Source organism: Trichoderma citrinoviride, assembly GCF_003025115.1.
Source record: "Trichoderma citrinoviride strain TUCIM 6016 unplaced genomic scaffold BBK36scaffold_6, whole genome shotgun sequence".
Lineage (NCBI taxonomy): Eukaryota > Fungi > Ascomycota > Sordariomycetes > Hypocreales > Hypocreaceae > Trichoderma > Trichoderma citrinoviride.
The window spans coordinates 1,775,933-1,803,155 of record NW_020194714.1 but is presented as its reverse complement, the minus strand read 5'-3'; the positions used below and the strand labels follow the sequence as shown (position 1 = coordinate 1,803,155).

The 27,223-nt window shown below is 55.5% G+C and overlaps 13 protein-coding genes across 13 annotated transcripts; 5 read left to right on the top strand and 8 right to left on the bottom strand.

The window, feature by feature from the left end:
• Positions 1-149: 149 nt before the first annotated feature.
• BBK36DRAFT_161423 (hypothetical protein) lies at positions 150-1,467 on the top strand (the record flags this gene model as incomplete). The annotated part of the gene is made up of 2 exons (XM_024897714.1): positions 150-1,010; positions 1,084-1,467. Exons 1-2 carry the CDS (start codon positions 159-161, stop codon positions 1,465-1,467), a joined length of 1,236 nt encoding a protein of 411 aa, XP_024750524.1. The 5' UTR covers positions 150-158.
• A 64-nt stretch (positions 1,468-1,531) lies between these two features.
• Positions 1,532-2,567, bottom strand: BBK36DRAFT_1168696 (hypothetical protein; the record flags this gene model as incomplete). Its single annotated transcript, XM_024895213.1, has 2 exons — positions 1,532-2,349; positions 2,525-2,567. 2 exons carry the CDS (start codon positions 2,565-2,567, stop codon positions 1,532-1,534), a joined length of 861 nt encoding a protein of 286 aa, XP_024750523.1.
• A 633-nt stretch (positions 2,568-3,200) lies between these two features.
• Positions 3,201-4,516, top strand: BBK36DRAFT_1199919 (hypothetical protein; the record flags this gene model as incomplete). The annotated part of the gene is made up of 3 exons (XM_024897106.1): positions 3,201-3,313; positions 3,382-4,167; positions 4,264-4,516. The coding sequence occupies 3 exons, from the start codon at positions 3,201-3,203 to the stop codon at positions 4,514-4,516; spliced, it is 1,152 nt and encodes a 383-aa protein (XP_024750522.1).
• Positions 4,517-5,132: 616 nt separating this feature from the next.
• BBK36DRAFT_161416 (multidrug efflux transporter AcrB transmembrane domain-containing protein) lies at positions 5,133-9,038 on the top strand (the record flags this gene model as incomplete). Its single annotated transcript, XM_024897713.1, has 2 exons — positions 5,133-5,418; positions 5,481-9,038. Coding segments are annotated over 2 exons (3,844 nt in total), but the record flags the coding sequence as incomplete, so codon positions are not given.
• Positions 9,039-9,620: 582 nt separating this feature from the next.
• Positions 9,621-11,377, bottom strand: BBK36DRAFT_1199911 (YTH-domain-containing protein; the record flags this gene model as incomplete). Its single annotated transcript, XM_024897105.1, has 4 exons — positions 9,621-10,144; positions 10,270-10,383; positions 10,468-10,529; positions 10,603-11,377. 4 exons carry the CDS (start codon positions 11,375-11,377, stop codon positions 9,626-9,628), a joined length of 1,470 nt encoding a protein of 489 aa, XP_024750520.1. The 3' UTR covers positions 9,621-9,625.
• A 742-nt stretch (positions 11,378-12,119) lies between these two features.
• On the bottom strand, positions 12,120-13,496 carry BBK36DRAFT_1168692 (glycosyltransferase family 76 protein; the record flags this gene model as incomplete). Its single annotated transcript, XM_024895212.1, has 2 exons — positions 12,120-12,516; positions 12,583-13,496. The coding sequence occupies 2 exons, from the start codon at positions 13,494-13,496 to the stop codon at positions 12,120-12,122; spliced, it is 1,311 nt and encodes a 436-aa protein (XP_024750519.1).
• Positions 13,497-14,214: 718 nt separating this feature from the next.
• BBK36DRAFT_1117756 (enolase C-terminal domain-like protein) lies at positions 14,215-15,638 on the bottom strand (the record flags this gene model as incomplete). The annotated part of the gene is made up of 2 exons (XM_024890392.1): positions 14,215-15,411; positions 15,483-15,638. 2 exons carry the CDS (start codon positions 15,636-15,638, stop codon positions 14,215-14,217), a joined length of 1,353 nt encoding a protein of 450 aa, XP_024750518.1.
• A 1,756-nt stretch (positions 15,639-17,394) lies between these two features.
• BBK36DRAFT_1117298 (DNA repair protein rad10) lies at positions 17,395-18,626 on the top strand (the record flags this gene model as incomplete). The annotated part of the gene is made up of 3 exons (XM_024890335.1): positions 17,395-17,675; positions 17,744-18,245; positions 18,423-18,626. The coding sequence occupies 3 exons, from the start codon at positions 17,395-17,397 to the stop codon at positions 18,624-18,626; spliced, it is 987 nt and encodes a 328-aa protein (XP_024750517.1).
• Positions 18,627-19,872: 1,246 nt separating this feature from the next.
• Positions 19,873-20,291, bottom strand: BBK36DRAFT_126157 (hypothetical protein). Its single transcript, XM_024897449.1, has one exon. The coding sequence runs from the start codon at positions 20,255-20,257 to the stop codon at positions 19,913-19,915; it is 345 nt and encodes a 114-aa protein (XP_024750516.1). The 5' UTR covers positions 20,258-20,291; the 3' UTR covers positions 19,873-19,912.
• Positions 20,292-20,403: 112 nt separating this feature from the next.
• On the top strand, positions 20,404-22,190 carry BBK36DRAFT_1117251 (glycoside hydrolase family 47 protein; the record flags this gene model as incomplete). The annotated part of the gene is made up of 4 exons (XM_024890329.1): positions 20,404-20,615; positions 20,690-20,871; positions 20,953-21,540; positions 21,628-22,190. 4 exons carry the CDS (start codon positions 20,404-20,406, stop codon positions 22,188-22,190), a joined length of 1,545 nt encoding a protein of 514 aa, XP_024750515.1.
• A 375-nt stretch (positions 22,191-22,565) lies between these two features.
• On the bottom strand, positions 22,566-23,594 carry BBK36DRAFT_1117448 (Metallo-hydrolase/oxidoreductase; the record flags this gene model as incomplete). Its single annotated transcript, XM_024890354.1, has 1 exon — positions 22,566-23,594. One exon carries the CDS (start codon positions 23,592-23,594, stop codon positions 22,566-22,568), a length of 1,029 nt encoding a protein of 342 aa, XP_024750514.1.
• A 1,946-nt stretch (positions 23,595-25,540) lies between these two features.
• BBK36DRAFT_65746 (L30e-like protein) lies at positions 25,541-26,083 on the bottom strand (the record flags this gene model as incomplete). Its single annotated transcript, XM_024898448.1, has 3 exons — positions 25,541-25,803; positions 25,891-25,986; positions 26,062-26,083. The coding sequence occupies 3 exons, from the start codon at positions 26,081-26,083 to the stop codon at positions 25,541-25,543; spliced, it is 381 nt and encodes a 126-aa protein (XP_024750513.1).
• Positions 26,084-26,650: 567 nt separating this feature from the next.
• Positions 26,651-27,166, bottom strand: BBK36DRAFT_1159127 (L-Aspartase-like protein; the record flags this gene model as incomplete). The annotated part of the gene is made up of 2 exons (XM_024894172.1): positions 26,651-26,834; positions 26,913-27,166. 2 exons carry the CDS (start codon positions 27,164-27,166, stop codon positions 26,651-26,653), a joined length of 438 nt encoding a protein of 145 aa, XP_024750512.1.
• Positions 27,167-27,223: the final 57 nt, after the last annotated feature.

The window sequence follows — 27,223 nt, the reverse complement described above, 5'->3', positions numbered from 1 at the left end:
AACCCTTCCCATCTTTGCTTCCTCGATACATTGATACCCGACTTTTCTTCCATTTTCAGTTTCACTTCCATTCAAGCCTTGTTTTTGTTCCTTTTTTTTCTTGGTTTCTTTCCCGAGGTCATCGCATCGCATCGCATCGCATCGCCATAATCCGCTGCATGATGCCCGGCGCAGGCCAGGATTCAGCACCCGTCCGATCGCTGTCGGATACGCCAAACGATGCCTCTGCGTCGACCTCAGCCGTGGGACGGGCTGCCGATGCGTCCACCAACGGCGGCATCACCTCGTCGCAGCAGGGCACCACCTCGCTGCCCAACATCGTGACGTTCGTGTCCAGCAACCGCACCAACACGGGCCGCAGCCTGGAAGCGACTCGCTCATCAGACGCACCCCGACGCAGCCTCTCCTATGCCCTGCGCCCACATGCAGAGGTCTACTACGACTCGCGGGCCGGAACGCGCAGGGAGTGGAAGCGACGAGAACGGACGCTGCAGGACTACTACGGCAACAACCCCCAGCTGCTGCCCCAGCTGCCGTTTACGTGGCATCACGGCTGGAAGCGCTGGCGGCTGTTTCTCTTTGCCTTCATGGTCTTCTTCGACGGCTCGATAGTGCCCATCTTGCTCTACTACACGATGCGATACGCGGGCAATGTCGCCGGCTGGATCATCTTCGCCGTCGTCACCACCATCTGGGGCGGGCCGACATACGTCGAGTTTGCCATCAGAACGCTGCGCCTGATGAAGAAGGAGAGGTTCTACCGTCCCCTGGGCACAGAGAGCCGCTGGTGCTTCGACATCATCAACTGGACGTCGGTGCTCACCATCACTGCCGTCACGGCCCTCTTCATCGTCGGCAGTGCGCCGCACGAGGTCTGGCTGCGCGTGCTCTGCATGCCAGCTCCGGCCATTCTGTACTGCATCGGCGGCGTGCTGGCCCTGATTACGCTGTTCCACTGTATGAACTGGCCAGCTCCCTTCCGCCTGAGCTCTACCGGGAAAGGTGAAAAGGTACGAAGGAACACCCTTTCTATATCTTCTCTTCTTGAATTCCAGTACTGACTGTCTCTCTTTTGTCAATTAGGTTCTGCCGGGGGTTTACTACTTCATCGAAGACGTTGTTGCAGTCAATGCCGGCGCAGGTCGGCCATTTCGAGAGGCTCTTGCGGCACGTTACCACGCCAGCCCCCGCTTTCGGACAATGCTGCTCGTCCAGTCGCTGTTCTGGTCCATTCCTGCTCTTGTCTTGGCCGCCGCCCTGACCGTCGTAGCTCTCCTGCATCCCATTCCAGCAACCGTGGCGTACGGAATATGCTGGGCCGTACCATTTATATGGTGTGCGATTTGGGGCGCCATCACCGTTGTGTGGTGCAAGCGGAACATGGTTCGGGAGAGACTGGAGTGGGAACAAGAGCATCCTACCGAAAAACTCGAGGTCACGAGCAGCGAGCCTCTGGCGGCGGTATAATTGTATTTACTATCAGGCTTGCTATGCTACTCAGCTCTGGTTCCGCCCTATGACGATTTGACCCTTATCGACGATGCATTTCCTTGCCGCACCTGACCCATACATCGTTGGCGGTGATTACTGTGCTGATGATCATGGCTTTTGCAATGGCCGCGGAATCCAGTTCGACCAGCCCAACAGCAGTTGCCGGAAGGAGCAGGTCCAGGGCGTCGGCCAGGATCTTCATCACCAACGAAGAGACAGCATCGCCGGGCTCTGTTGCTCCGCTCTTGGCTTCCATACAATACTCGGTTCCCTTCACATGAGTTGCAACACCATTTCTCGACGAAGAGACCTCGCCTCCATTTTGATGCTCGCCCACCTTTTGCGAGTTCTCCTTCTCCCCTTCGTCCCGGCTAGACGAGGGACCGGGGATCATTTTACGATTGCCTAGCAAGTGCAACAGCCTGGTGCCCGAGCGAAAAAGAGAGATGCATAGAGCGATGAGCCAGAAATATTGAGCTTGATAATTCAAGCTTGCAGTCTGCTCGGGACCGAATATCTCCAGCTGGTCAATCTCCAGCAGTTCCAGCAGAGTGACGGACTCGAGCATGCCGAAGATGCCCAGACACGTTTTGCCGACCACATCGAGGAAAGTGTCGAAATCCAGCACGCCAGAGGCATAAATATCCCAGCCCAGCTTGAACTGCTCCAGGAACCGGAAGAGGCGCAGGAGGCGTCTGGTCAGGTTGATCCTGGACTGCAGCTGCAAGAATGACGCTGAGGGCGGGACTCTGGCGCTGATCGACGTCCGATGGAGCAGGGCGGCGAGTTGAGCGGTTGGGTATGTGGCGATGAGGATGACTAGGGCCTGGACGAAGCGTAATGAACGCTCGAGGCCGGCTTGGCAGGCGTCAGGGTTAGCCGGTCAATCCGTCAACTTTTGTTTCTTTCTTCTGCTTTCATCTTGATATGGAATAGAAATAACATGCAGTCTAAACGTTTTGCACACACACACACACTACAACGAGCGTGGTGAATTGGTCGTTGGGCAATGCTTGGAGAAGATGTAACCCACCACTGTCTGTCCCAAAGACGATGAATTGCCGCAGAGTGGCCATTGCACAGGATCGGCAAACACTGCAGTTGACTGTTGTCAATCCCGGTGCTTTGTGTGCTTGAGATGAGCTGATGTGAGGTGAGATGAGAGAGGGCAGTATGGCGTGTTTTAACAGCTCACGGTGAGGAGGAGGGATTGGGATCGGATTTGCACGAGTTCGGGGTTGGTCGCGGCATGTGTGTACCGTACCTGTATGTACATTTGGCGATTAAGGTATTAGCGGTCTTTTTACGGGGCATGGCATGAATCTTGGCTGCCCAAATTATGTGGACTTTTACTGCTGGATCCTGAGCTATTGTTAGGTACGAAGCAGCACGAGCAGCAGGTCTACCAGCTAGGCAATTTTCGAGTCAAATGAACTTCACACTGCAATCGTCCGTATAACATACCATTCATTGGGAAATACACAACTTCAAAGACGAAAGACCGGAGAAGTAGCTTCACCTGCTGAGGTCCACGCTTCAGCATTCATTCAGGCTGCTATTTCCAAGACAGAGTGAAACAACGACACCACCAAATTTTTTCGTCTACTGCAGGGTAACAGCCCAGAGCAAATGCGACGCTCCTCCAGCAGAGCACCCGTACTCGGTACGCATGGGGCGAGTTGACTGACGCCCCCGAGTCTCCTTTCGCCATGTTTTCTTCATCGCTTCGTCGTCGATGCTTCAGCGTGCTGAGATCAGCCCATCCTCCTGTCCGGAAGAGCGTCCCGGTGACGTGCGGCTCGGGGGGCTCAGTGGAAGTCGAGTCTGTAAATTCACGACGAAACCCACCGAAAGACTTCATTCACCCGAGGTGCTAACTCCTGCAAATAGCTTGTACAACGTCGATGAGTTTTCGCCTACAAAGGTCCTCTTCCTGCATCTGCCTTCGCTGCCGGACAGTGCCCATGGCGTGAGGCAACTGCCGGAGTTTCTGCACGACTGGCCCGTTGCCAGCATCAACTACCGGTGGGCAACCGAACCTCCCCGGGCCGCAAGCCAGGACGGGGAGCATGTCGACGATGACTACTCAGTCGACTGGCCGGTGCCAATCCACGATGTGGCATTTGCCTACCAATGGGTAGTCGAAGCGCTGAAGCCCCCGTCCAGCGGCCGCGGCAACATCTACGTCTACGGCTCTCACCTCGGCGCCGGCCTGGCCATGTCGCTCTCCCTGACAAACGCCCACCCGCACAAGCGCTTTGCCGTCCGCGGCGTCGCGGCCTACAACGGCGTCTACAACTGGACCATGTTCCTGCCGGGCCACAAGGTCCGCGGCGCCAAGTCCGCGAGGGCCGCATGGAGGGCGCTGCAACGCAACAACGGCAATCTCAGGCTCGACGCCCTGGGCGACAGGCTCGTGGCCCTGTTCCAAGAGCCGCACAACCTGTTCGACCCCTTTGCGAGCCCGAGCCTCTTCTTCCACAACCCGGGGCTGGCCATTCCCGAGTCGTTCTACGCGTCTGCCGCGTATGCCAGCCTCGTCAACGCCATGAAGGGGCAGCATGACACGTCGGACGAGACGTTGGAGGCGTCTCGCAGATCCCACCTTGTGTTTCCCCCGAGAGCGTCGACTCTCAAGATTCCCGAAACGCTGCTCTTGCACGACGCACCGTCGAGGTCACCGTTGCATCATCATGCTCGTGATCATGGTGACCACCACCACCTCCTTGGAGCTCAAACGAAGAGCAAAACAACAACAACAACAAAGTCGAGGTCCAAAGTCGTAGATACGAGACACACGTTCATGGCGCAGGCAGCTGAAATGGCCAGCTTCATGCGGCGGAGCATCGAAATGGTCGAGCTTAAGGAGCGGGCCAAGTGGGATGAAGACGCGCAGCGGCTGGCAAGAGAGCCGGAGCGCAGAGTGCAGGTCGTCGAGGTGGGACAAGAGGGCGAGGAGCTTGGGTTGAACGACGCTGGCCAGCAAGCTGTTTTGGATTGGTTGGGAAGCCTCAATATACGATGACCTCTTCGGTTTGCAGTCCCAGCTATTACCGTATGAAGGGTTTACAGTACCTTGGCAACTTGGGTATGGAAGCCAAGGCATGAGAGTGAGGGAGGGGATGCATGTTGCCAGTGAAATGGCCAATGACGTCAAAGAGCCCGCTTGTCGGTGTACCCTGATCGACCCTGATTGACTCCAATTGTCAAACAATTGACACCGCCCCCTCATGCACTGAGTCCCTAATAGTAACCCTGTAAAGCTTGAAATCGAGCCTGTTTGTGATACCGGCCTTGAGTGAGCTGTCAAGCTGCTTGTCTCAGCGCCTAACAGCCACCAGGTACACAAGGCACCACTGGCGTTGCCGCCTGGTACCTTGCCCGAAATAGCAGGAGGCGGCCCCCACCGGCCCCAAAGGGTACGTACCGCGCTACTGTCCCCCGTGCTTATATCAACCAACCCGCTGCGTTTACCGCTACCCTTATGCCCCGTCAACTCTCCATCCGTGACGCAATCATACACACTCAAAGCATCGCCGTCTCTCCCTCTCTCTCTCTCTCTCTACAGAATTGCCATCACACAGAATCTTCCCCATAATCGCGGACGAGACGCTGTGAAAGCACGTCTCAACAGTCGGTTTGATGGCCATTCGGCCAGGAGGCGCCATGCGTCGGGCGGTGCTGCTTTCAGGGCTAGCCGCCTTGTTCATCGGCTCGAGCGCCGCTGCGGAATCGTACACGCCAAAGCATGAGCTGGGCCGCTGTGCGTTCCGGGGCCAGTGTGGCAAGCAGAGCCTCTTTGGCAAGGAGCTGCCCTGTGTCGACAATGGCCTCGCGCACGATCCGGACGAGGATCTTCGAAAGGAGCTGGTTGAGCTCTGCGGCGCCGAATGGAGCGACGGAGCTGTCTGCTGTAACATGGAACAGGTATGCCGTCGTGCCTCCTCCCTCGCCCTCCGAGAAACGATGTTATTAACGCTGGATAAAAGGTGCAAGCGCTGAAGAAGGAAATGGGCACTCCGAGGACCCTCATCGGTTCATGCCCGGCCTGCAAGCACAACTTTTTCAACATGTTTTGCAAGTTCACGTGCTCCCCCGACCAATCGACCTTTATCAACGTCACCGATGCCGCGCCGAAGAATGGCAAGCTGCTCGTCACGGAGCTCGACCAGCTCATCTCCGAAGAATACGGCTCGGGCCTATACAATAGCTGCAAGGAGGTCAAGTTTGGAGGTGCAAACAGCAGGGCCATGGACCTGATTGGCGGTGGAGCCACGAATTATCACGACATGCTCAAGTTTCTCGGCGACAAGAAGCCATTTGTTGGCTCGCCCTTCCAGATCAACTTCCCGGAAGAATACGACCAGCCTGGGATGGAACCGCTGGAGATGACGCCAAAGAAATGCAACGACGAGGACCCTGCCTATAGATGCGTTTGCGTTGACTGCCCCGAGGTGTGCCCTACACTACCAGATGTCAAGGAGGCTGGATCCTGCCGGGTGGGAAAGCTTCCGTGTCTGTCATTCGCGTCCATCTTCACGTATGGCATCCTGCTCCTGGCTCTCCTAACCGCTGTTTTTGGCCACATCTTCTGGTTCAGATATCTCAAGCGCCGCGTCGAAAGGACTCGCCTGCTTCACGAAGCATCTCACAGCGATGATGAAGACGAGGGAGGGCCTATCCTTACTGATGCTATGCGAGATCAGCCAACGAAGCGATACTGGCTCAACGACAGATGCGACAAGGCCTTTCGTCACTTGGGAAACACGGCCGCAAGATTCCCAGGCCTGACCATAGGCGTTAGTCTGGTGGTGGTTGCTGCTCTGAGTGCCGGCTGGATCCGGTTCGATATAGAGCAAGACCCTGCTCGACTCTGGGTCAGCCCGTCTTCGGCTGCCGCCCAAGAGAAAGAATACTTCGACTCCAACTTTGGCCCCTTTTTCCGAGCCGAAAAGATCTTCTTGGTAAACGACACCGATGCTTCTGGCCCTAGCCCCGTTCTTAGCTACGAGACCTTGAAGTGGTGGATGGATGTCGAGAAGAGCGTTGAGAGCCTCAAGGGCCCAACATATGCAAGCTCGCTCGACGACGTTTGTTTCAAGCCTACCGGTGATGCCTGTGTTGTGCAGTCTGTTACGCAATATTGGTACGCAAAAGGAGGAGATATCGACCCCAAGTACTGGAAGGATGACCTGCGCAGCTGCGCGCAATCTCCCGTCGAGTGCCGACCTGCCTTTGGACAGCCCATCGAACCCACCATGATTCTGGGCGGCTGGGGCAGTGACGTTGCTGACTCTCAAGCGATGACTGTCACCTGGGTGGTCAACAATGCCCCTGAAAAATCCGATGCGCTTCTTCGCGCCATTGACTGGGAAAATGCACTCCGCGATCGACTCCTTGAAGTTCAGGAAGAAGCCAAGGGTCGTGGCCTCCGACTGTCTTTTACCACCGAGATTAGTCTGGAACAGGAGCTCAACAAGTCGACAAATACGGATGCCAAAATCGTCGTCATAAGCTACATTGTCATGTTCATCTACGCGTGCTTGGCCCTCGGCACTCCTTTGAAGCACCTGTTTGGAAACCCTGCGCTGCTGCTCGTCGAATCAAAGGTCACCTTGGGTCTTGCCGGCATCCTCATTGTTCTTATGTCCATCTCCGCGTCGATTGGTTTCTTCTCCTGGGTTGGCCTCAAGGCTACGCTCATCATCGTCGAAGTAATTCCTTTCATCGTCTTGGCCGTCGGTGTTGACAACATCTTTCTCATTGTCCACGAGCTTGAAAGAGTCAATGTCAACTTCCCGGACCAGATGGTGGAGGAGAGAGTGTCTCGGGCTTTGGGCCGCATGGGACCCTCCATTCTTTTCTCGGCCCTGACCGAGACCTTTGCGTTTGCCCTTGGATCGGCCGTTGGCATGCCTGCTGTCCGCAACTTTGCTGCGTATGCCGCTGGTGCGGTCCTCATCAACGCCGTTCTTCAGATGACCATGTTTGTATCCTTCCTCGCCTTGAACCAAATGCGAGTGGAAGACCACCGATGCGAACTCTGGCCGTGGTGGCAGGTCAAGAAGGCCAGGATCAGTCTCAACGGCAGCAATGGCTTCAGCCCCGCAACCGGAAGAGCGTCTGATGCCGATGAAGAGAGCTACCTGCAGATTTTCATCAGAAACACCTACGCGCCTGGCCTTTTGCGAAGGCAGACCAAAGTCGCCGTCGTCGCCATCTTCCTCGGACTCTTATCGGCCGCCATCGCCCTGCTGCCGGGCATCCAGCTGGGGCTGGACCAGCGCGTTGCTATTCCCGACGGCTCCTACTTGATCCCGTACTTCAATGACCTCTACGACTATCTCGAAACCGGACCTCCAGTGTACTTTGTCACCCGAGGGGTTGACGCGTCTCAGCGCCCGCAGCAGCAGGCACTCTGCTCAAGGTTCACTACATGCCAGCCTTTCTCGCTGACCAACACGCTGGAGCTTGAGAGGCAGCGATCCCACATTTCGTACATCATGTCTCCGACGGCAAGCTGGATCGATGACTTCTTCCTGTGGCTGAATCCCATCTATGACCAGTGCTGCATTGAACATGGCTCAACCTGCTTTGCAGACCGCCAGCCGGCCTGGAACACATCCCTCTATGGAATGCCCGAGGACGGCGAGTTCATCCACTACCTCGAAAAGTTCCTCGCCGCAAAGACGGATGATGTCTGCCCGCTGGGCGGTCAAGCCTCCTACGGAGACGCAGTCGTCTTGGACAAGGATTCTGCACATGTCAAAGCTAGCCATTTCAGGACCGCGCATACCCGCCTTCGCAGCCAAGACGACTTTATCAAGGCCTATTCCTCTGCGCGCCGCATAGCCTCTGAGATCGCCAAGGAAACCGGGGCGGATGTCTTCCCCTACAGCGTGTTCTACATCTTCTTCGACCAGTATTTGAGCATCATCCAACTGACGGCTGGACTCTTGGGCGCTGCTGTCGGTGCCATCTTCATCATTGCATCGTTCCTCTTGGGCTCCGTTCGCACGTCGGCCATTGTGACTTTGACGGTTGTAATGAGCGTCATTGACATCATGGGCGCGATGGTGGTGTTCAACGTTTCTTTGAATGCCGTGTCTCTTGTGAATCTCATCATCTGCGTCGGAATCTCAGTTGAGTTTTGTGCGCATATTGCCCGAGCCTTCATGTTCCCCTCACGAACGGTCATGGAGAACAGCTTCAACGTCAATGGGCGAGATGCTCGTGCTTGGACAGCACTGGTCAACGTCGGCGGATCCGTCTTTTCAGGCATCACGGTTACCAAGCTGCTGGGTGTCAGTGTCCTTGCGTTTACGCGGTCCAAGATTTTCGAAATCTACTACTTCCGCGTGTGGCTGGCCCTGGTCGTCTTTGCTGCCCTCCACGCCCTGGTATTCCTGCCAGTTGCGCTGAGCCTTGGTGGAGGTGAAGGCTATGTCGATCCGGAAAGTGAGGGCACGGCGGCACAGGACCTGACCGATAGGCGATGGCGAGCAATTACGATTCACGACAACAGCGACTCGGACGATGATTATTAGCTGGGTGGCTGTTGAGAAGACCTGGACGAGCGTCTGTTCACTTACTCGAGGGACAGAGAGGATGCAGCTTGAAGTTGTGCCATGCTATCCTGGTGCCTGCCGTTGGCAACTCTTATTCGAACCGTACTGGAATGACGAGAAGGTGGTTTGTTTTCCTTCCTTATGCCTTTTGGTTTTATACCGGAATTACTGGTGTCTGGTGCTTGAAATTTTGCGTCATGAATTGCTGGGATGTAATATCGGGAGCATGTATGGGGAATTATAACACAGCGGGTTGGAAATGTAGTTTAAGCTTTGCATGCCGAGACTGTTTAAGCATTCTGCAAGCTGTTTGTTCGTTTTTTTCATGTCTTTCTCATCTTTTTTGGTGCAGCGGCTGGCATTGGGTACTGTATAGTTATCACAAGTTGATTCGATAGAAACATGGTCAGTATACGTTAGGACGCCCTAATAAACCAGACGTTTTCAATCAGCCTTGTACGGACGAAGATGCCATTCCAGCCGGTTTGTAAGACGGTCTAATGCCATGTCTCCTCGTTCATTTCTGCTTTTCCCGTCCCACAACTGCCAGAAGTGTTGAAAACTTGTCAATACTCCAGCAACAGCAAGTCTTCTGCTGTACTAGCCGAGGCAGCATCACCATTGTCCGACACCTGATGGTGTCCCAAAGGCGATGATGTCTCGTCGTCCTCGTTGGCCTCACCGCCGTCTCCCTCCAGCTTGCCACCGTCACCACCACCACCACAAAGCCGCCGCTCTTTCCACGATGAGGACGACGACACGGCAGCAGCAGCAGCAGCACCACCACCACCACCACCACCACCACCACCACCACGACGCCTCTCCCTCTCCCTCGTGCCGCGCTCTACGCGGTCGAGTATGCGGACCATCTTGCGGCCGCACGCCTCGGGATACTCCTGGCCGTCGCGGCCGACGAAGACGGGCTTGCCGTCGTTGAGCGGGTTCTTGAGGTCGCCGAGCCTCCAGAACTCGGTGCGGTCGGTGTTGAGCCATGTGATGCGGAAGGGGCCGCTGGCTTCCCAGGTGATGTTGTTCATCCACTTTGCGGGGGGGATGCTGTCGTCGGGGGCGGAGGCCATGCGGGCCTGTATGTGTGTTTGTGTATGATGGATTAGTTTTTGTGATGATGAGCTCTTTTCAATGTATGGGGCGCGTAATGTACGATTCATAAGTTGGGCTTGGTTATTAGTTTGGAGTTGTGTGGACTTACGTATCCTTGGAAAGCCTTGGACTTGTTGATGGAAAAGATGAGATAGACGTTCTTGTGCGTCTTGAAGGCGCTTGCGAAGAGGGAGCCGTTCTTGGCCTTTGTGATCCACAAGCCCTGTTTTTCCAAAGTGAATGATGAGTTATCTTCGAGAGAAGGTTTACATAGCAAAAACCGGCTGGGCTGGGATCATGTACTTACGTCTCGCTGAGACAACTCGACGTTGGACACGTTAAAGGACTTGACCAGAAAGTATCTCGACTCTAGTTATCCCTGTTAGAGGAGTGTGTCACCGAGATATAGGGGGAAGTCAGAAACACGAGATTCCAAGATTACCTTGCTTAGGAACCGGCGACAAGGCCTGGGCTGGAGGGTATCTGTTTGCAGATCTGCCTTTGCCAGCGAGGCAGCGAGGTGCTGCGGCGTCATGGGCTTCTTCTTCTTCTTCTTCCCTATCCGACAGGAGCGGCGGCGACTCTGCTTCTACACTGTCGTAGTCTGGGTCCACAGGCGACGGAGTGGCTTCAGCAGACGGTTGAGGGTTCTGTAGAGGAGCCATGGAGGGAATAGCAGCAACATCCAGCTCCTGACGGGACACTGGTCTATTGCCAAAAGCCATGTACCCGCCATTGTCGGACCCAGCAGCCCCTCTCGTCAACGAGGAGATCTCGGAGCCACAACGCTCACTCGAGCCCGCAAAGGCCGCTGAGCGCGCGTCGACGTAATCATAGCCTGCCGCCTGCCGCGTCCTTGTTGTTGCTGGAGCCACCGCCGCCGCCAGGGACAAGGACGAGGGGCTCGCCAACATAGTCGAGGAGCTCAGCGGCGGCGTCGGAGAAACGAGGTAATAATCCGCAGAGGAGCGCATTTCCGAGACGATTTTGCAGCGCTGCTCGTCAATGTCCTTTAGCTTGCGCAGCGCGACGAGAACCCTTTGGCGGTGCTCGACGTCGAAGAAGCCGGTGTGCTGCAGCCAAAGCCTCAAGTCGCTGTCGGCATCGAGGCTGATGGTGGTGAGACCGTGTTGATGATGCTGGCCCTGGATGTCCTGGGACGTGGTTCTTGTGGCCTCCCCGGAGAGGGTGTCGCTCTCACTGTCTGTTGCAATCATTTCGGCGTGTTTGAGAAGCCGTCTTTGGTGGAATCTGGAAGATGGTCCTGTTGGTATAGCGAATGCTCGCGTCAGTCGGTAATTCCCAGTCGGTAAAAGTGTGCTGCGTATCCCCTGATATATCCAAGAGCTGTCGAGGCGTCCCAGTCAAGCTGTGCATCGCATCGCGGCCGGGCACGGAACAAAACCTACCTGCGCCTGTCGCTGTCGAAAAGAGAGTGGAATGGTGACTGATGAAGGCAAAAGTCTTGAGATGTTCCGTTTGCAATGACGGTACAGGCGGTGTAGGGCTTGGATGGCAGAACAGCCCGTCATGAAAAACTGCCAGCTGCCCAGCTTGTGAGCCTCGAGAGCAGACGGACGCGCGTCATGATGGCGGGCATGGGCATCAAAGCACAAGACAACATGTGCGGATATCCGATGCAGAAAGGCGGCGCATCAATTCACACACAATGAAGGGACCCCTGAGTGGCGCTTGGTATGTACTTCAAGCAAGGCGCATTGTCGACGATGAGATAGACACGGAGTACATGATTGAGGGATAGGCTATGTTGGACCTGGTATAACGGAGATGCTCATCTTTTGCTCGGTCAGGAACAAGCAAATGCATGCGTCTTTGTAGGTGCAGAATGATGAGTATTCTATGCCTCGGCGAGGAGACGATACAGGGGGTTAGGTTGCATAAGAGGCCCGGGCGAGTCCTGTTCCTTTGTATTGGGACAGCACATCGATCGAGTCCTCCTCATGCCGGAGGTAGAAACGACGCAAACAAGCCTCCCTGGATGCCGGCATACATCACCATGAACACGACCACCATGGATCCCGTCTTGCGAGTCTCGCCGTTTCTGAGGCTGTTGGCTATCCACCAATACCACACTGGATAGCCGGACGACAGCCGAGTAATGATCTGCACGTGGAAGTTGGTGATGGCGAGGACGGCCACCAGCGCCTGTATCACGGCGAGTGTGAGCACAAATGTACGATACGGCTCCTCAACCATTGGCGGGGCCCAACCGAGGCTCTGGCCAAAGCTACGAATGACTTGCAGTCCTGAGCTGATGAGAAGCGTGAGAACAGGACTGGCTAACAAGAATAGGGGAAGCTGGTTTGGGGTCCAGTATTTCAAGAAGCCATTATTCCTGCAGGAAGAGTGAGTACCACAGAACGACTCCGTACGGGTTGAAAAGTATGGGGTGGCAGCTTACCAGTAGTGGCCCTGGACAAAAGTGAATATGCTGGGAATCAGTTGAGAACACCATGGCCGTGCTTCCATACCGTTGACCGGATCAACATGGCAATACCTAAACCAAGCTACCGTTTGCGGGACTACACTGCCAGCCGCAATGAAAAGGCCGCCGATGATCAAGGAGGCGAGCAGTGCAAGCCTCGAAAGACTCGGCTGGCGCAAGAAGCTCGACAAGCACTTGGTCGCTTCTACGGCAAAAAGAAGCCCATTGAGCAAGCCGTTGCTCCTAAACGAAGTGGCCAGCCCAAATAGAACCCCTGCACCGACAAAGGCCAGCATCCGCTTGCAAACAGTAGCGCTGGGCCGGAGCCCGACTGCGAAAAGCAGGTTGCCGATGAATGACAGGCAGGCAAACGGACTCTCGGCATAAGGAGCGGACAGGAAGAGGCCGGCTGGAGAGAGGATATGCAGAACTGCTGACACGTAGGCCAGCGTCTTGTTCCCGAATAGAAGACGGGTAAGCCGGTGTAGAGCCAGCACGGCCGCCAGATGAGCCGAGTTTGTAAAGACAATGGCCACCACAGGCTCGAGGGCCGCATCACCGGCCAGATGCGTCAATGGCCTCAGCAGCCACGAAATGCCACGCACAGAAAGCGGAAGAGCGGCTCCAAAGGCCCACTGCTGCTCGTACACATAGCCATGGCGCGCGGCTTGCATGAAGTACAGCGCATCCCACCGCGTCAACCTCGTTGCCAGGGCCGATGCGTTGGCCCTTGAGCCGTACGCGTGCTCGAAGAAGAGAGACGTCGACGTGTCATAGTCCTGGCTGAGGGCCGTTCCCAGGGCAATGGCCAGCAGGAAGCCTTTCCAGGCGGCGAAGACGGCGACGAGCGAGCGCAATGGGCGGGACTCGTGATACGGGATGAGCTTCATCTTGGCGGCCACGAGATGATGGATGATGGATGTTGGCCGAATGAAGGAACAGATATAGAAGCTCTCGAGCTCTGGTGACTTGACGGATAATCGCTGGTCACGGGCTCGGGTGCATTGTGTTTGTTTTGGCGCAGGAACTGAAGCCAAAAAGCCGTCCAAGATGCGCAGCTGTTGATGTGATGATGATGAAGAAGTTGAAAGTGTGAGGTTCAACTTGCTCAACTGGACAGGCAGCTAATAAGACAGGGCTCCTCGTGGTACCGTCCTAACGCTTGGTTGGGGGCTTGCTATCACGCTGAAGCTAAATTGGGCGGCTGAACGTGCTGTAAACTGACCCCTGGCTGCGAGTGGATACGTTGATGAAGCTACTGAGCGACTTTGTCCAGCCATCGCAAATAGCCTCGAACATCTCCTCCACCTGCTTGTAGCTCTCAAGAAGTCTCGGAAATGGCGACCTTACACTTATGCTCTTCATAAGACTAAAGATGGTCCCATTCGCATATTGAATGAACCGCATTTGCAATATCTGTTCACGTTGCTTGGATTGCCGAGATTGTCTGTTAATTTCTTATTCATGGTCAATTCATACAAGTACCACCCGTAACCCATCCGACCTACTATAACACGACTAACATACATCTTTTTGTGCTCGCAATGTCAAGGAAATACAAGACATTTGCGGACAAGATCATCGTTACTGTACATCGCCTCTACCTCATCAGATCTTCTCCCCGTTCAGGATGGGCAGAGCCTCGTCGCTCGTCCACCAACTTACACCCTTCTTGCCGGGATACTCATACTTGTCCATGCTCTCCGGCTTCATCTCAACGCTGTACCCAGCCTCGGTCGGTGTCTGGTAGTATCCATCCTTGATGACGGAAGGATGCAAAAAGTGCTCGTGGAGGTGGTCCACAAACTCCAAGACGGAACGCTTGCCGCTGACGACGACGTAGTCGATGGTGCTCAGGTGCTGGGTGTACTCGGGGAGGCCCACGCCGCCGGAATGCGGTACAATGGGCACATTGAACTTCTTGGCCATGAGAAGGACGGCCAGGACTTCGTTGACACCACCGAGGCGGCAGGCATCGATCTGGCAGATGTCGATGGCGCCCGTCATGAGCAGCTGCTTGAACATGACGCGGTTCTGGCACATCTCGCCGGTAGCGACGCCGATGCCGTAGGGCTTGAGAGCCTCGCGAACCGCCTTGTGGCCCATGATGTCGTCGGGAGAGGTCGGCTCCTCGATGAACCAGGGCTTGTACTCAGCCAGCTGCTTCATGTAGTCGATGGCCTCGGGGACGGACCAGATCTGGTTGGCATCGACCATGAGGACGTTGCCCTTGTCGAAGCCAAGGATCTCACGAGCGATGCCCAGACGCCTCCGGTCCTCTTCGACGCTGCCGCCAACCTTGACCTTGAAGTGCCTGTATCCGTCGGCCAGCGTCTCTCTCAGGAGCTGCTTCATCTTTTCCTCTCCGTATCCCAGCCACCCGGCGCTTGTTGTGTATGCAGGCACCGCTCGGTTCTGGAGAGCCTCCTCGATGCGCTGGGCCTTGCCGGCCTCCTGCTCGCGCAGCATCGCAACGGCTTCCTCGGGCGTGATGGCGTCGGTGATGTAGCGGAAGTCGATGCAGCGGACGTACTCCTCGGGCGTCATGTCGGCAACGATGCGCCACACCGGCTTGTTGAGCGTCTTTGCCCACAGGTCCCAGACGGCATTGACGACGGCTCCCAGCGCAAGATGGATGACGCCCTTCTCGGGGCCGATCCACCGCAGCTGGCTGTCATTGACCAGGTACCGCCACGTCTTGCCCCAGTCGGCCACCAGTGACGACAGCGTCTTGCCCTTGAGTCGATCGGCGACGTGGTTGATGGCTGCGCAGACAATGTCGTTTCCACGGCCAATGGTGAATGTCTAATAACAAAGCTGTCAGTCAGTTGATCATGAACGACCGAGCATCGTAAGCTACTGCAAGGGAGTCCGACCATGCCATGACCTCTGTGCGCAGAATCAGTCTCCAGGATGCAGTATGCCGCCGAATAGTCGCCCGCAGCGTTCATCGCATCCGAGCCCGTCTTGTCCAGGGATGTTGGGAACCGCACATCGCGGCTCTTGAAGCTTGTGATTGTGACTTCAGACATGGTTCTTTCGGCTATTTGACAATGCGACTTGGGTGAGAGTTGGGAGGTAAGGAAAGTGGTGGAGGATAGGTGGAGGCACGCGGAAGGGTTTTGTGACAAGAAGAGAAGAATGACAAGCTTCAAGCTGCCTTTTGCGATCGCCCACAGGGTATTTATTGCTCTACCTGATGCTCTATGAACAAGTAAAGAAGCCGAAAGCCGATCTCGCTTGCCATCGAAACTATCGAGAAAGCGGAAGCACGAGCTGACCCAAGTGGCGCGTCTCCAGTTCCACGTTGGAGGCCACGATGCAGTTGGTCAAATGTATGCGACGGGGAAGACTGACGGGCAAATGATTGACGACTCGCCGGCTGATTTGCTCAGCAATTGGTGGGATATATCAAGCCGAGACTGTCCTGATGGCTTGGAAGATGGTTTCTAGAACGGCTGTCGAGAAGCTCGCTGCCAATTGAACCGAAGCCTGCAAGCTGATTGGCTTCGGCAATATAAATGCGAGAGGAGGATGACATAGTTGGGGGTTCGGAGTTGGGGGAAATGCGGGATGCTGAATCGTGTACGATCCGTCTGAGGGGTCACCAAGCTGAGCAGCCTCTGATGTTATTCGGAACCCCTCAATCCGTAGTAAGTACATACATAATACATCTTTTGTTCTCTACCTTACGGAGTAATAGAAATGAGATGCTATAAATACCGAAAGGATCGGTACATCTCCAGTCCCTCACCATGAGGCTTGTGAAGCTCGGCATCAATATCATGCGCTTATAGCCGCTCCTCTTGGAGCACAAGATGGAACCCCGCCCCCGCCCCCCGCACTTTCAACTCGTCCTGATGGTACTCGTACTCCGTAGTTCGGTATACAAGGCCGAGCAGCGGTTGGAGGAGATGCAGCTTGTGCCAAAGGCAACCGAGTGACGCCGGTCAGGTTTCCCCTTGTTGGCTGAGACGAGGCTTGAAGAGATGCTTGGATATGACTGGGCAAGCATAAGGGGTGGGGGAGAGTGGCATCTTGGTGATTGTTATATGTGCACGTCTGCACCTTGATAGCTTCATCGGGACTGATTGTTGTCTGCAGACGAGTCTACGAAACACTATGCATTCTCCTACTGCCAGTCTCATCCTCGTCGGTTCTGTGGTTCCGACGCTCAGCCAGACAAATCTGCTCCACCACAACTGGTCAAGTCGAGGCGGACTTCTGACGGTTCATCTACTGTACCTCTGGACTGCCTCCATCTTCGTCGGCCTGTCTCGAGGCGACTTAATGTCACGAGCTAGGTCGGAGGCATTCTGCTCGTTTGAATGGCTTTCTAGGTAGAGAGGTAGAGGCCCACGCTGTTGCTCAGTCGAGAGTTGACTTGACACAGCAGGCAAAGCGTTGTCAAAGAGAGAAATATCATCATATCAAATAGAAATGAGCAGCCTATAGAACAGACACATTCAATCCCTCCAGTCCCATCTGATTGAATTTCTGCTCAAGGCGTTCAGAGCAAGTTCATAGTAAAGCACTATCAAGCTGCAGCTGATTGCTGTGCCAAGCTCCAGCTCCAAGCTGTTAGTGACGCGACCCACTTTTCCACCGTGAATTCCCAGGCTTAATGCAGCTGATGCTCTCATCATCATCTTCACCACCGATCTTGAACTCTTCGCCTTTGCTACAATCACCGAACCCCGTCCCTCATTCAATCCCGGCGCAGATGCCGCAGCATTCGTCTCAATCATGGACGACGATTATGGCGCCGATGACGACCTGCTGGAGGCAATGGCGGCCGTGGACCCGATGCCTCCAGCACGCAGCGCCGTCCAGCAACCCGCACCTCAAGTTCTCGACAAGCCAAAGACGAGCGGGAACAGCTCTGGAGCTGGCGTAGTGCAGCCAAAGCCACAAGTCATCCAGCAAAAGAACCTTGGCTCTACGATCTTGGTCTCGCCTCGCCAACGCGGCAACCCCGTCTTGACCTCCATCCGATCGATACCGTGGGAGTACAGCGACATACCGGCCGATTATGTCCTAGGATTGACGACCTGTGCGCTCTTCCTGAGGTGGGTATATCGCATGTTTATCATGGACTGCATTCAATGTTGGATAACGGCTAATGTCGTCACCACAGTCTCAAATACCACCGCCTCCATCCCGAATACATCTACACGCGCATCCGCAATCTTCAGGGCAAATACAATCTCCGCATTCTCCTTACGCTCGTTGATATTCCAAACCACGAGGATTCTCTACGCGAACTTTCGAAAACTTCAGTAGTCAACAACGTGACCGTTATGCTATGCTGGTCTGCAGCCGAAGCCGCGCGCTACCTCGAGCTCTACAAGTCCTATGAGAACGCCAACTTTGCAGCCATTCGTGGACAGCAGTCCTCTAACTATGCCGACAAACTGGTTGACTTTGTTACGGTGCCGCGGAGTCTGAATAAATCAGACGCGGTAGCTCTGGTCGCTAATTTTGGCAGCCTGAAGAATGCTATCAATGCTGAGCCAGAGCAGCTGAGCATGATCAATGGATGGGGTGGCACCAAAGTCAAGAGATGGACGGACGCAGTCGAAGAGCCATTTCGAGCAAGGAAAGCAGCAAAGCGAGGTTTGCGGCCGTCGTCAGCACCCGTGGCAGGGCGTGATTCACGGACTACCAGCGCACATGCTGACAGTGATCGGCCTTCTGCGTCAGAAGCTGCAAAGCCCGGCTCTCAGGCTCCTGGGACAAATATGACACCACACGCTTCTTCTGCCCAAGGTTCGCCCGGCGGGAGTGCGCTGGGCCGCCAGTCTGGCAGCACACAGCCTCGACAGTTTCAGTTTCTGGACGAAGATGGCGATTCCGACGAGGCAGAAGTTGAAGAAGCGTTTGAAGCTCTGGTCCGCGAGGAGAAGACAACTTCTCAACCGGCACAACAACCTAGAGAAGAGCAGCGGCCCAACAAAGAGAGTAGCCAGCTTAGTGAAGGCGTAGCGGCAGCACTGGCAAAATTGCGACAGGGTGGGTGAAGATGCCGAGCTACTCGCATGCTTCGCATACTCCTCCCCACGAAAATCGTATGCCTGGAGCGACCATATGGCCTCATGCCCGAGCGCCGCAGAAATGCCGAGAAGGAGGGATGAAGCTGATGCGATCCGCGGCTCACTGCGCATGACAACGTGTAATGGTAATCCTTTGGACTCCGCACAACGGCTCCTCGTTGGCCATCGTCTACCAAGTACGGCCGCACCTTGGAACCAGAAGCAGGAACTCGGCTTCGTTCCGGCACTGGAGCCTCGCAGAGGTCCAGCGCGGGGTGGGATCAGGCCAGGTCTACTTCGTACCCTTGCATGAGACCTACCACTTACGCCGGCTATATCAAAGCATACGTTGCATTGCCGAGCCAACCGTTGGAACAGCTACGTCGCAGTCGGAGCACAACCACAAACTACTGAGTTGCAGCTACTATCTATCTATCGATCGCTGTCCACCACCGATCGACCCTTAGCGGCCTTCGTATCGCAGGCAGCCGGCATCTGCGAGCAGCCAGTGGCAGCGCATCTCGAGGCTCGTCCAACCAAGGGCGGACATTATCATCCAGCCTTGTGCCTGGAGCTGGGATTCGCGATGCGGGGCACAACCACAAGCCGGTTCCTGAAGTGCCGTCGCCAATCTGTGGGGAAGTCCGGCGCTGCTGATATCATCGCACGTATATGCCGGGGTGCGCTCGCGGCGCTAGGCGGTAAGAAGCAGGTTGATGCTGTTGGTGGTGATGGTGGATGGTGGTGGTGATGCCCGCAGATGATGCGACGATCCAGCGGAGATAGAAATACTGGCTTAACTGGATGCTAGCACAACCGTTATGCTGAGCACTGCTTCGAGTTCTGTCGCGCCGCCTTGTTCCACGGGGACGCGTTGCCAAGCGCTGTATTCCGGCTTTGGTCGAACTACCTACACGACGCCGTGCAAAATACGCAGCCGCGTTCCTTGGACTTGTGCTCTCAGTCTGACCACGCGTGGGGTTTGTTTCTGGCCGCTTCCCGCCACCCCTCCTCAGCATTCCCGGGCTCACATACCACGGCACATGGTCCAAATGCTAGCATCACCATCGAATGGCACCTGATGATGGCTGGGTGCATTGTTGGATTCTGACCCCTGCAGGCGTGCCTAGGTTCCCCGCGAGACGCATCGGAGTTGTCTGAATGACCTGTCACCAAAGACTTCGGAGCCCCATTGAGAAGCTTAATTCTCTCGACCCGGTTTGTTGAGGTCACGAAGAATATCGTCATGGATAGAGAGCACATGCAAGCTGCTGCTAGCTTGCGGTGTCACCTGCCTGCTGTGGTTCTGTTCGCCGGCAATCCTCGTCTCCCTCGTCCATCCTTGAAGCCACTGGATGCGCGATGGCGCACCGTCCCAGCCGAGAAGACGCAAGAGAAGACAAGAAAAAGACAAGCCCAAAGCATGCCGGATGGCTGTCCTCGCTTCTCCAGGCGGCGCCATGTCTCGAATGGGAAGAAGAGGAATTTATGCTTAGCATGAAGTACCCGCTTGGCCGCTTGAGAAGAATCCGCACTCCTGGTGGCGTAGGTAGTGTCGCGTCGCATGAGCGCCCCCCTCTTCTCATTCTTCTGGCCTTGCTGATCAGGAGGAGGAGCATTTGAGAAATAATTGAAATGGACGGCTTTCCCACCTATTGAACTGCCCTCTGCAGCCCCGTCTCATGCTTTGAGCTTGGACAAGTGCCTCTCTCAGTTTCGCCCTGCCGTCCCCTTTGCCAGAGTCGGATCTACAGCTGTCGCCAACATGAGATTCCCTAGCAGCTCCGTCTTTGCCCTTGGGCTCATCGGTCCTGCATTGGCATATCCAAAGCCGGCCGCTATCAAACGCGGAGCCCCCAATCCTACAAGGGCAGCAGCAGTCAAGGCCGCATTCCAGACGTCGTGGAACGCCTATCACCAATATGCATTTCCCCACGACGACCTTCACCCGGTCAGCAATGGCTTTGATGATGAGCGGTAAGCTGCGAACTCGTGATGGGCACCAGTTCTTCGGTGAAGTGGCACGGATTTGGTGTCTAATTGTGGTCTAGGAACGGCTGGGGCTCATCGGCAATCGATGGCTTGGACACGGCCATCCTGATGGGAGACGCCGACATTGTCAATACGATCCTACAGCGTGTACCACAGATCAACTTTACCACTACTGCGGTTGCCAACCAAGGCATCTCCGTGTTTGAGACCAACATTCGGTATATCGGCGGCCTGCTTTCTGGTATGTGTTGGATATACGTTCCCGGTGCCCGCATCACGGGTAGCTTGTGCTGAACGTCTGGCTGATTGATGCTTTACTTAGCCTATGACCTGTTGCGAGGTCCTTTCAGCTCCGTGGCAACAAACCAGACACTTGTCAATGCTCTTTTGACCCAGGCCCAAACACTTGCCAATGGCCTCAAGGTTGCCTTCACCACTCCCAGCGGTGTCCCGGATCCTACCGTCTACTTCAACCCCACTGTCCGGAGGAGTGGTGCATCCAGCAACAACGTCGCCGAGATTGGAAGCTTGGTGCTCGAGTGGACACGCCTGAGTGACCTGACGGGAAATCCGCTGTATGGCCAGCTTGCTCAAAAGGGCGAGTCGTATCTCCTGAAGCCAACCGGAAGCCCAGAGGCATGGCCCGGCCTGATCGGAACGTATGTCAACACGAGCAATGGCACCTTTCAGGATAGCAGCGGCAGCTGGTCCGGCCTTATGGACAGCTTCTACGAGTATCTGATCAAGATGTACTTGTACGACCCGGATGCATTTGCAAGCTACAAGGATCGCTGGGTCCTTGCTGCCGACTCGACCATTGCGCATCTCGCCTCTCACCCGACGACGCGTAAGGATCTGACCTTTTTGTCTTCATACAATGGACAGTCCACGTCGCCAAATTCAGGACACTGTAAGTTTTTCTTTCTGATAGCCATTCCTGAGAGGTTGCAAGTCATGGTGGCGGCGTTTCTAACAGTCTCCCTTTTACCTCTTATAGTGGCCAGTTTTGCCGGTGGCAACTTTATCCTGGGAGGTATTCTCCTGGACGAGCAAAAGTACATCGACTTTGGCCTCCAGCTTGCCAACTCGTACTTTGCCACGTACAACCAGACGGCTTCTGGAATCGGGCCTGAAGGCTTCGCGTGGACGGACAGCGTGACGGGCGCCGGCGGCTCGCCCCCCTCAAACCAGACCGGGTTCTACTCGGCGGCAGGATTCTGGGTGACGGCACCGTATTACATCCTGCGGCCGGAGACTCTGGAGAGCTTGTACTACGCATACCGCGTCACGGGCGACTCGAAGTGGCAGGATCTGGCCTGGCAAGCCTTTAGTGCCATTGAGGACGCATGCCGCGCCGGCAGCGCGTACTCGTCCATCAACGACGTGACGCAGGCCAACGGCGGGGGAGCCTCCGACGACATGGAGAGCTTTTGGTTCGCGGAGGCTCTGAAGTATGCGTACTTGATCTTTGCCGAGGAGTCGGATGTGCAGGTGAAGGCCAACGGCGGGAACAAGTTTGTCTTTAACACAGAGGCACACCCCTTTAAGATCCGTTCATGACGACGATGATTGCTCTACAGATGTTTGATACGTGTGTGTGGGTGGGTTGTTTGGACTACTAGCATACGGTATGTCATCCGAGATATGGAGCGTTAGAAGCGGGTTGGATAATGATCTTTGAAGTTGTTGGTATTATGCTGAGTGAGATAGATCTATGAATACATTGTCCGCCATGTATGAGCGCGAATGTGGGTATGTGTGTGAGAAGTGGAAATGGACTCTATCAAAGTACAGGGTTACAGGGGTTCATGTGACGTGAGCCTGGTAAGCAACCTCTTTTACCTGCTTTCTGACGCTCCAACCAATCAAAAGGAATCGAATGCATCCTCCGCTTGCTGAGATGGTATGCCACGAAATGATGCGAATCTTGCCCGCCTAAAACTCCCTGCTCTGGCCAATATCGCAGACGTCAAAGACGCCCTCCTCCGGGATGCCCTTGCGCCTGAGCGCCTCCTTGAGCTGCCGCGGCGGCTCGAGGACGTCCTCCATGGTCAGGGCCCAGGTGCCCCAGTGGATGCCCATGGCGCGGCGGCACTGCGTGTCTTGGAAGATCTCGACCGAGTCGAAGGGGTTGGCGTGCATGGCGGAGAAGGCGACGCGCGGGAAGTAGGCGCCGATGGGGATGAGGCCGAGGTCAAAGGGCCCGCGGTGCTGGCCGATGTGCTTGAACTGCGGGCACCGGGGCAGCGACTCGTACTCGGGCCCGTAGTCGTCGACGCCGGGCGGGAGGTGCGGCACGGCGCGGTAGCCCGTGTCGCCGCCAAACCAGACGTTGTTGTCGCCGGAGCGGACGCCCCAGGAGCACCACAGCGTCGTGTCCTTGTCGAAGGCGGAGCGGGCGGATGTGTGCTGGGCGGGGAGGCACGAGATGCGCGCCGAGATGCTCTTCTTCTTCTTCTCGCTGTTGCTGTTGTCGTCGCCGACGGGGACGGTGACGGTCAGCTCGGCGTCCTCCCACCAGTCCAGCTCGGTGACGTTCTTGAGCCCGTTGCGGCGGAACCAGGGCTCCAGGCCGAGCCCGACGAAGAATTGGGCCTGCGGGTGGTGCTTCTGAATCTCCAGCACGGAGCCGTGCGACAGGTGGTCGTAGTGGCTGTGGCTGATGACGACGGCGTCGACGACGGGTATGTCCTTGAGGTCGCACGGCTTGGGCGTGAACCTCTTGGGGCCCATGAAGCTAAAGGGCGAGCAGCGGTCCTCGAAGACGGGGTCGAAGAGCACGCGCAGGCCCGAGGGGAACTCGACGTAGTAGCAGGCGTGGCCGAGCCAGGTGGCCCGCAGCGCATGGGGCGAGGCGTCGCGCGAGGGCAGCCACTGCGGCGGGACGACGGCGACGGTGGGCGGCGTGGTGTCGGGCCACTTGAGGTCACCGGTGATGGTGGGCCAGAGGACGTTTTGCAGCATGGAGGCGAAGCCGACGGGGTTAGACCACGACGGGTACGGGTTCTGGAAGCCGGCGAGGGCGCCGCTGCGCTTGAGGACGTGGTGCGGGTTGGAGACGGCCTCGTCGGGGATGTTGGTGCGGGTGGGCATCTTGGTGACGGATGTTGTTGTTGTTGTTGATGATGAGGAGGCATGGCGGAGGGTTGTGGACGAGGAGGAGGCGGAGGTTGAGCAGCAGGATGACTTGCGGCGTGTCATGGCGGCGGTTGTTGTTGCTGTGGCTGCTGCTGCTGTGAAGAAGAAGACGAGGAAGACGACTCTGGTTCTATATCGTCTGTTGGCGTTGGTGTTCTTGTTGCTGGTGTTGGTGTTGAAGAAGATGCCGGGACTGCTGAGCTTGATGCTGTTGACGCGGTTATACCAGCTCTGCCACAGCTTGGGGAGAATCTGCTGCCGAAACTGCGACATTCGAGCAAAGATATATGACAACTGGCACAACATACGAGGTAAAGTTATGCTGCGTCATGCCCCCGGGATGCCCGTCCAAAGCCACAAATCAGTCAACGTCAACCACGTCAACCAGGGGAGGGAAACGAGGTTCAAATGCCGGTTGGAAACTCCTTTCCCTGCGTACGTGCGAGCGGATCTATATTACCAGCCCCATGCTTTCCAGGGCCCTGATGAGCCAGCTTTTCAGCCATCTAGCCATTCATAACCATCCAGCCCTCGTCGTATGTACGTGTCGTACATTATCGCCTTTTACCTCCGTAGGGCTTAGCCTTAGCCAGCTGAACATGCAAAAAGCAAGCCAAAAAATCGGGACGATTTGTTAATTCACAGCAGAAAGCTAACTGTTAGCCTACGGACTTAAAGGAAGCGAGTGCGAGTCCGAACAAACTCGCTACGCAAAGCTGCGGACTAGCAAGCGCCATGGCCCTTTTTCGCTTCGTCCGGTTCATCGTTCTAGAGCCAGTTGTGTCTTGCGGCTTTTGGGTAGTTAGCGGAAAAAGAGGGCTTTGCGGACTTCGGCTTGGGTTGGGATTCCGGGCTGGTTGGCTGGCGATTTCGACGGACCGGCTTTTGCGTCGAGATCGGGGATCAGTTGAATCAAGGCGATCAGGGACGGTAATAACCATTTGTTAGTATATGGTAAGGTATGACAAGATCGACTTTATCTAGACGCATCACACCACGATTGGATCATCTCCTTCATCCAAGGAGACATAGAACTCTCCTCCTCCAAAACCAATCAATATCCAATCTTTCCAAACACAACTACCAACGCCTTAGAGTAGCAGCATCACACAATCTCCGTATGTTGGCTAATTAAAGCCCGCTCTAGATCGATCCCGGACCTGCGCGGCCCGCCCGATGGGAACAAGGTAGTGTGTAAGCGGCACCTTGGGGTTATTAACTCCGGCTCCGCTGGCTTCGTCCGTTTAGGCCGGCTCTCGTGACGGGGATATTGGAGGACGGGGGGGCCAAAGATAGGGTGCTGACTGGCGGCTCTACATGGACCGGCTTTATTGGATTCGAAGGACTGCAGGTCGGCTGTGAGGTGAGGTAAGCAGACAGATATCAATCAGAATGAGATAAACCGTATGTATATACCGTAGCAGGTAATTTTCGATCAAGGTATGAATAACGCATGATTTGCTATGCTTGGCATCAAAATCGTCATCATCATCATCATCATCATCATCACAAGCACAACTCATCACCACTAATGACCCAGAAAAGAAATCAGAGAGGCACCCAACAACAACAACCGCTCAGCTCACATCAAAGCAACAACACGAATTGAATCCATGTGAAAATAAAATGTCATTTGACCCCTGCCTAATCTACAGCACATTCGCGCTCGCTAACTTGCTTTCACACAACATGTTTCTGCATTCACACACAGAAACGTGTGTAAGAACACGTTTGTCTCAAGCATCCGAATTCCCCATATTGTCCACTTTCATTTAAATGGCAAGTCTCTCCACCTTCTGCTGGAGAGCCTTGATCTGGCCCGACAGCTCGGACAGCTCGTTGGAGCTGATGCTGGCGGCGATGACGGCTCGGCTCACGCCGCAGGCGCGGCCCAGCAGGGTCTTGCTGGGGACGTAGACGTACGGCACGCCCTTGTCTTCGCAGATGAGGGGGATGTGCAGGATGATGGCGAGGGGCTCGGTGTCGGCCGCCAGGACGGCAAGTTCGCAAGTTCCGCGGTTAATTGACTTGGTAACTGCAGGCGGGAGAACATGTCAGTCAGCCATCGTTGCATCTTGTCAAGATTGGGACCCAGAAGCCTTCAAAAAGAGTCGAGACATACCTTCGTTGGCGCCCTTCTTCGCCTGACGGATGTGCATGGCCGACTGGAGGAGATCGAGAATCTCCTGGGTCAAGGCCGCATCGGCCAGAGGCCAAGCTGTCGAGGAAACAAAGGTCAGCATTCGCCCCAGCTCTGGGATTTGGGGGAGACGCGAAGGGGTCAATTGCTCACCTGCTTCGTTGGCGTTGGACATTTTGTTTTCACGGTGATAGAATGAGAAAGTGGGCTCGCCCGGGGAAGGCTCACGGCCGGTATTTGGAAAGGAGATGGGGGGGAGTTGAGGTGAGGTTGAAGTGATGAAGATGGCTCTCGGAGAAAAACGAGAAAAAAAAAAAGTTGCGATAGCAATGGATTGAAAAGCTTATCTCCAATTATGTAATCAAGGTTGTCGGATGGGGACCTACTCTAATGATCACGTGCTGCCACGTTATGTAAGGGGGAAGAGCTGAGGAGTACGGATGATCTAGTTTATGTAAGCGCATGGAAGTGGGCCTCCTAATTGCCTGATTTGGAAATGGCCTTGACAACTGCCGAGGTCTCACTCGACTTACAGAAATGAAGCACAAGTCAAGGGCACACTGACGCCTGAGAGCCAGATTGTGCATGGCTTTGATCCTGGTCTTGTTTCCTTTCTGGTATTGTATATTCAGGATTAATGATACAAGCTATGTATGCTATGAGGCTTCACACAAGTACCACGTCCCCATATGGTATTATTTAGGTCACTGTTAGTCATACAACATCATCGTCTTCGCCTCGTCTACACGCTCTTGGGCTTCACCATGAGCTCCGGCTTGACGAGTTCGTCAAACTCCTGCTCCGTAAGCGCTTGGAGCTCCATGGCACTCTGCTTGAGCGTCAAGCCCTTCTTGTGCGCGTTCTTGGCAACCTTGCTGGCCATGTCGTAGCCAATCTTGGGGTTGAGGCACGTCACCAGCATGAGCCTGTTGTAAAGTTGACAGCGAGAGTCAGCCACATGAGCAGAGAAATGAAACACAGACATGACTGCAAGAAAAACTTACGATTCCTTCATGATGCTAGCAATCTTCTCCTCGTTGGCCTGCAGGCCCTTGACCAGGTGCTCCTCAAACGAGCGCATTCCGTCGGCGAGGATGCGCGAGCTGTGCAGCAGGTTGCGGATCATGAGCGGCTTGTACACGTTGAGCTCGAACTGGCCGTTCATGCCGCCAATGGTCGTGGCGACGTTGTTGCCCATGACCTGGGCGCACACCATGGTCAGGGCCTCGCACTGCGTGGGGTTGACCTTGCCGGGCATGATGCTGCTGCCGGGCTCGTTCTCGGGCAGGATCAGCTCGCCGAGGCCGCAGCGGGG

What these genes read in the sequence shown, in the direction of transcription:
- BBK36DRAFT_126157 (XM_024897449.1), bottom strand. Translation starts at nt 20,257, where the DNA reads ATGCTCCTCCTCCTGATCAGCAAGGCCAGAAGAATGAGAAGAGGGGGG.